General features: G+C 38.1%; 1 protein-coding gene across 1 annotated transcript; it reads right to left on the bottom strand.

Annotated features, from left to right (window-relative positions):
* Nucleotides 1-2128: 2128 nt before the first annotated feature.
* Nucleotides 2129-7269, bottom strand: LOC131992604 (neuropeptide FF receptor 2-like). Its single transcript, XM_059358224.1, has 4 exons — nt 7193-7269; nt 4226-4567; nt 3242-3341; nt 2129-3151 (listed from the first exon to the last, which is right to left on the bottom strand). The coding sequence occupies exons 2-4, from the start codon at nt 4551-4553 to the stop codon at nt 2260-2262; spliced, it is 1320 nt and encodes a 439-aa protein (XP_059214207.1). The 5' UTR covers nt 4554-4567; nt 7193-7269; the 3' UTR covers nt 2129-2259.
* Nucleotides 7270-7851: the final 582 nt, after the last annotated feature.

Genomic DNA, 7851 nt, shown 5'->3' with positions numbered 1-7851 from the left:
TCTCATTGAACAAGAATACTCGAGACTTCCGCTGGCCAATTCAGTACACTAATTTTAATGGGATTATAATAATTTAATCATGCAATTCTTCTCGACAAATTCTGGTAGTGAAACAAGTCATTTTGCAGGGGTTGTTACGCTCAAAAAGATTCACCCGAGATCAAACATCAAAGGTTTATCTTTTTACAGACCTCCCTTTCCCAGTTTAAGTCTACATCCAATGTCAGCCATTACCATAATTGTTGTCAAAGCCTGGTGCATTTTCTGGTCGCTTGTTATTCTGTCATGAGAGCCAGTTCTGCCAAGGCGTTCTTTATAATTACACAGGCAACAGAGGGCTTCTTACTACAAAGGTATATAGGTTCCATTTAAACAGCGGCACTTTACATATGGGGTCATTTTGTGGGGGAGGACACTCTTACTTGTTTTTAATCATTTTTTCCCATGCCCTTCCTTGGTGCATTTACATCTCAAAGGCAGCAATGTGAAAGATACAAACAAAAGAAGGACCCACTAGTTGTCCACAGAATACCTTTAAGAGTTTGGCTAACCTTAAACCTGATTATAAACTTAAGTTTGACAAATATTGACCACAAAAATTAAATGACATGATTATTTTAGCAAAATAAAATAATGAAAAAAATATAATATACAAAAAATGAAAGGCTCCCATAATGATGATGAAGATAATGACTTAATACAAGGATTTAAATTCAATTTTTTACGATCATGAAGATTACATTTCAAATTTTTTGAGCTGTAGATTTTATTCTCCTTTGTTATCAGCATGAACAAAATGTAATTGCATGTGGGAAAGGGCTCAAACTGGAAATTAACTTCCATTTAACAATGTTTTACAGTCTTCGCAGACCTATTACCTTTTCAATAGTTGGCATAACTAATAACCCCATAATTATAGATTTCCCGTCGCTGTGGCTACTGTAGAGAATATACTGTCTGGTTGACATAGTGTGGAATGAGACAATCTGGCAGTGATTGAAAAGCCCTTTTAATCTTACCGTCTTATATAGTCCGCTTTCCAGGGGCTCTACTTTACCATTTTCCTTTTCAGAATCATAGTAATAAATGCAAATATCTTAGTTATTAGTTTGCTAAAAAAATATCTTCTCCTCTTTTGACCTGGCATTTATTTTAAGCGTAATATAGTGCCTTGTTTTGAAGCAGGAAACAGTAGGGCACATGGAGGGTTTTGAAATGAGCCTGCAACACTCTTCCCTTGCTACTGCTTGTCACAGCCGTTGGGCCAGCGCCTTGAGGCACAACAACATGCACTTTGACTGGAGGAGGCTGACGCAATTCTCATCACAGTGCCTTGCACATCACCCTGGAGAGGTATGCAATTCTAATCACAGAATCTTCAATTGCCAACCATCGTCATTTTTCTATTCTCATTCTTCGTAAAACATTAAAAACAATCGAAGGAGTACTGTTGAGTGCCCTTCAGAATAACAATCAGATCCAGCTGCACCACTGTGCCATTAATTGAATCTCATATTTGATTACCTGTAAACAGAAGTGTTAGTTACTGAGGTGAGCACTAACCATGGCTGTTCTTTGAAAATGGAACTTTGGTGCAGGCTGCAAACCTCCAACTCTCTAGGAAGGTAGCAACATTTACAGTGCCCTTCAAGCTAGCATGAAAACAAATTGCAGTTCCAATTTTCCAACAGAACACATACTCAACATGCATTATGTCTGTCTTCAAAAATGTCTTCAAATCAAGTGTGGACCATACAATATAAAATGAGTGTAAATAAGATGGTGTTTGTCATAAAAAAAATGACTTTCTGTTACCAATAGGTGGTGCTATGACTTATAGTCAACATTGAGACGTAGATTTCCTCAGGCCAAGACTTGTCTCAAAGGGTAAGAAAGTTGATGCAGACAGGACAATGGACAGTCAAGTTACAACAACTTCCTGTTTCATGATCTAAATGCACAAATTGGCCCCCATGCCATGTCAACATCATTCCATGAAACTGACAATTTTAGAGATTGTACTTGCCAAATTTAAGTTTAAAATGTAAGGTTTTTTTTTTTCTTTCTCTGTCTTTATACTTATTTATACTATGTTTGTATGTACTGATTATAGATGCTCAAGGGTCGCATGTATCAAATGCCAAAGGGCCATGACAAAGCATCACAATTGGGTGACCATCGAACAGTCTGGCAATACATGAGTCTCCAGACCCCTCAGATCCCTTGAAAGTGTCCATGCGCTGCACAGTTTCAGTCTGTCTAAATCTGGGACACCTTTTCAAGGTCCTCCATGATCAGGTCCTGTTCTTTGATATGGCCTTTAGCTGCCATGCTCCCTCCTGCCTGATAGCACTTCCCATTCCCTACTAAGACTGATCTGACCCCTGAGCCTGATCTACTGAGGACAGCAGGCTCGACGGGGAGAACAGCGTTCCCTCGGAGCCGATGGGCAAAGGTCTTCTGGCAACCAAACACATCTGAGCACAGCTGGAATTTAAAAGCAGCCTGAAAGCCTCTCCGAAAGTTCTGGTTGAAAAACCCGTAGATGATGGGGTTAACACTGCTGTTGAAGAAGGCCAACCAGTGAGCTAATGGGTACACATAGATGTTAATGACACGATACTGGTGCTCTGTCAGGCTGGCGTAGTCACTCAGCATCATCAGTGTCCACAGAGGGAGCCAGGATAAGATGAAGAGCAGAGCCACAACCAGCAGCATCATTATCACCCGATTCTTCTTTCTGGATGTTGTGTGACGACCCTCAATACTAGATTTGTTGTTCCCACCAGCCTCCTCTGACACACTTCCACTGCCCCTCATCTGAGGAATAGCGCTGTTAGAGAGGGTGAAGCCTATGCGGGCGTACATGACGACAATAAGGCTGAGAGGACCAAGGTAGATGTTAGCAAACAGGACAGTGGTGTAGATTTTCCGCATCTCCTGATTGGGCCAATTTTCCCGACACCAGTAGAACGGGATGGTTTCGTTGTTGCTGCCAAAGACTATTCGGACCCTCTGCTCCTTTGTAACCTGGAGCATGACCCCAGAAGGACACATGATGGACACAGCGAGGACCCATATGATGACAATAATAAGCTTTGAAGTGGAGATGGTCATCTTCTGCTTGAAAGGGTAGACAATGCAGCGGTACCTGACACAAAGGGGATTGGAGGAAATGCGTAAAGAAAAAGTCTTTCACAAGCATACAAGTAATAACCAGCAACACATTTATAACCCTTACCTGTCAACAGCTATTGCAACAAGTGTAAACACAGATGCTGACACAGATATCCCTTGAACCATTCCGCTTAATTTACATACTATGCTACCAAATGGCCATCCTGCAAAAAAAAGAGAAAAAGAGTGTAAAAACATCCAAATTAAGGCCAATAAAGGAATTAGGGGTATATATAAGAGGTCCTCCTTTAACAACACAGCTTTAGCTATTAGAGATAGCTCTATATTTTTGGCTTTTTGAGGGTTTTCTTCATTCTGTAGCTTCCCAGTAGTTACAATTGTTCCTGATGTGTTCAAGTCCAAATTTTCTAATTATATGTGCAAATGTTCCTCAAAATGCCATTTTTCAAAGCCTTTTTCACACACACACACACACACACACACACACACACACACACACACACACATACACACAGACACACAGTGGCCTGTAAAGCATCAGTGAAAAAGGAATTGCAAAACCAAAAACCCCCAGTCCGTAAGGGCATATTGTTCCATACAGAACGGACCGAACAGTTTGGTATTTTACTGTGTACCGTTGCATCCCTATTGGATATGGAGTATAAAGAACAACAAATTCTTTCAAGGGCAGGTGGTAAGGGGGTGTTCTAGGACAAACAAACACAAAACTTTGACCCAGGAGATCTTTGTTTGTGTCCCACATGAAACCAAGGCTGTGTATTTCTTTTTTAGTTTTTTTTTGCACATTACGTCACCTAACTATGTCACTAACTCACTCACTTTTTAAACTAGCTTTTGCTGCTTACCATATAGCTTACATTTTTACTCATCATAAGCAAGTACTTTTGTCACCTAAACCTAATGTAACAGTGACTGTTTCCCAATGTTAACAACTTGTTTAAACTACTAATGAGATTTCTGTCCATATGGTTTGGACAACTTGTTGCCCACGTCATCTGCTAACAGCTGATTCCATTTCAAAAACTTGGAAAAGAACACAGATAAAGTCTGTAAAATAAAACCTGACCTGTGATGATGTTGTCCACCAGTGTGGTTGGCATGCAAAAGATGCCAACCAGCAGGTCGCTGATGGCGAGGTTGAGAATAAACAGGTTGGTGACAGTTCGCATGTTCTTGCTGCGCAGCACGATGAAACACACCACCCCGTTGCCCACCATGCATACCAGGAAGATTAGCAGGTAGGAGACGGTGAACACTGCAGCCACAGATGGCTTGTGGAGGTAAAAGTCAACGTAGGTGATGTTCTGGTGGCTTAAAGGGTTTTCCTGCAATCTTGAGGAATTGGAAAGGTCCAAACCCTCCAAGGTGGTGTTGAGCACTGGATTCTGGGTCATAGTGCTTGTAAGAGCTAGAAAGAAAGAGACAATCAGGTTGGATTACTTATTATGTGCTTGGAATGTTGAGCTCTGAGTTAAATATCCTCTGTTTAAAAAAAAATCAACCAATTACAAAGCAGAACACCATTACATACATCCTCTCAGCGGGAGCTGAAGCCCCCAGACCAGAAGAAGGGATCAATTGATAATTACATATAACAGCAAAACCTCTCTAGAGATCAATAATCCAATTCCTGTGTTTTGATGATTGCAAGTGGGTTGATTCAGTCAAGCACATGTTCGCTCACACTCCTCTCAAACCAACATGCTGAGCAAAATAACCAATCTGTTTTGAGAACAGTGAGAGTGGGGTTGATGGCTCGCTGCTTACATGGTTAAATCAATCATCTGTATTAAGCTGTCTAGGATGGGATGATGTCATTATTGACTCCAGCTATTTTTGTGTGATTATAAAATTGTACACATTTTGAAGGCAAAAACATTGCTTTTTGTGCACTGGTCAATTTTGAAATGTCTTCTTTCAGACTAGTGAAAAAGGAAACATCCAAAATACACATTTAGGTGTTCATTTTACAACAACTTGTCTATTCGCGTCTGTAGATTTATCGTAAATTCACCAAAAGTTTGCATTGGATAATGCATAATTTGCATATTATAATAGAAAAGTCATAAACAAAATGTAATTGTCCTAATGTGGGGAATCAACTGGGAAAGTTTCATATGTGATATGCATTAGTTATTTTTGTTTTTTATCCTATTCACCTGTAGTGTGTTTTCCTACATATCTTTAAAGGTATTTTTTTATAGTATTATTCCACAAATGAGTTTGTTTTTGTCAGGGGGGTTTTGTTGTCATTGTTTGATTTACTTTCCAGTTTAATTTCTATCTATATTATGAAGGTTTTTATTTTTATTTTTGGAGTGATAAAAGAGATATTTAAAATTCCCTCAGTAAAAACCTTTCACTCTTATATGTCATCAGAATAAAACCAAAATTTTTAACCTAGCTTTATCCAATGTTTGCAATTCTTTACTGGAAATGTATGCAAATTAGCACATTTTAACAGATTTAGCATTTAAACACAATATTCCAGAAAGTTGAATGTAAGTAATAAACTGGGGAAGTTTAATGCTGAAAAGTATTATGAGTTGAATTAAATTGAATCTAAATTGTGTTTCTTTATTTGATGCAATCACTCTTTGCAGCTCAAGATCTACTGACTGACGGGCTGTCAAATCAAATTATTTTTGTGTCATAAATGAACTAAAGTAGTGCAGTAGTGCATGACACTAAACAACAAATCCTATAAAATTCATTAATAAAATCATCACCAAGAAAGCTATTCACAAGAATAGGAAATCAAAGAAACAAATCCATACTACACTCAGGAAAAAATCTATTGGATCCATATCGATGGAAAAAAATCTGGAGTCCATTCATCAACACCTTAAACAATGATATCACAGGTCCTTCCTTCCTGCAGACTACACTAATGTACTAATGTACATAAACTGTGCATTAAATATCAACACCTGCAATACATCAATCAGGTTCACTGCTCACTGTGCAATACAAATATTTTTATGTTAATTTGTTTATATTTCTTGATAATATTGCTTATTTCTATTTGCTGTTATTTTATTGATAATTCTATTTTTGCACTTGATAATGCACTTTTTGCTGCTCTTACAGTGAAAAATGTCCCCATTGTGGGACTAATGAAGGAATATCTAATCTAATTCCTGACTAATATTTAATAGCCCCTTTTTGCCGGTTTATCGCCCCAATATACACAATCATTTACACATTACCACATATCCATACCCACAATTGTTAAATAAATCAACTGATATGCATACACACTGTGAGATGACTGTCAGTATTCAGTTCTGTCTATCCATGCATATATATATATATGCATATATATATTTATATATATATATATATATATATATATATATATATATATATATATATACACACACACTCACTCAGATTTACTCTTACTAAAGGAGAATATTTGATAATAGATGCTAGTTATAGTTATTTGCTCAAACAGTCACATTCATTGCAACAATCATTATGCTGTGGCATACACCAAGAAAGAACTGAATATAATCATCTAGTGCACATCTGGAATTCAACCCCTCTGTGGATGAGATAAGTGTGATCAGTGCATTTAAATTATAGATTGCTTTCCTTCCCTCTTTCCTTTCTTTGTTCTGCTGTTCTACTAACAGTTACTTGAATGACTGAGAAGGTGTTGGACCTCAAGGACCAAAAATCAATCCCTAGAGGTCCACAGTATAACTGAGATTCAATATTCGACCGATAAAATATTCAATTGTATTTTTTTTTCTAAGTATCTCCAAGTAATTGCACTTGCTTTCAACAGACATGCTTGGTGGGTAATTTGTTCCTATCGGTCTTCAACAAGTATTTATTTTTCAAAGCAAAAGTCTCAAATCAGTCATATAGTCTTAATATTGTCAAAGTTAACAAACAAAAGTAGATCGTACTGTATATGTATGATTAATTAACCCAGGAGCTAAAAAGGAAAGTGACAATTTCTTCCAGAGATTTATTATCTCGTTTAAAAATAAAGTTACACGAATAAATACATTTATTTTCTTACCTTACAGGATCCAAGTTGTATTCTTCAGTCCAATGAGATGCTAATTATCCAGAAATTAAACTCATACAGAGCGCAGAGCTGCGTGCTCTCATCCCTATGTGAGACTCTGTGCGTCTACCAGGCTGAGACTGCTGTAGAGCTTATAGATGACAGGGAGGAAATGAGATTTACTCGGGAGAGATATGCTGGGCGGTGCAGATGCTGGGAGCAACACGTCTGGAGGCGTTGTGTGAACTGAATGTAATCAATATAGCTGTTGTTATGTGAGTATTTTAACGGACTCTTTGTCAATGAGGGGGCAGAGGTCTGAGATCTGAAGTCACCTGTTACCTTTGACGTCAGTCTGGCAAAAGGTGTCGAGGAATGTCATCGCTCATACGGTTCAGTCATCGGTGCTCAAGCCTGCACTGATCAGGTCTCACGTGTACACAATTCACCCTTCAGCCCTGTGAGGAAAATGTGAAATGAGCACAGAAGTCTCTGCAACCGAATCTTAATTACAGTACAATATTTATTACTTTATTGCTACAGTATTTTCATTAATGCAGGTTGCAGGACACCCCACAAATTAAAGGGTGATGACCAGAAAAAAAATCCACACGATAGTGAAAACATTATTTGTGGCTAATTGCCAGCATGACAGAAAATTGGTGGAGATA

This window comes from Centropristis striata, chromosome 19 (genome assembly GCF_030273125.1).
Source record: "Centropristis striata isolate RG_2023a ecotype Rhode Island chromosome 19, C.striata_1.0, whole genome shotgun sequence".
NCBI lineage: Eukaryota > Metazoa > Chordata > Actinopteri > Perciformes > Serranidae > Centropristis > Centropristis striata.
The sequence above is the reverse complement of the archived record's forward strand: the minus strand, read 5'-3'. Positions and strand labels throughout refer to the sequence as shown.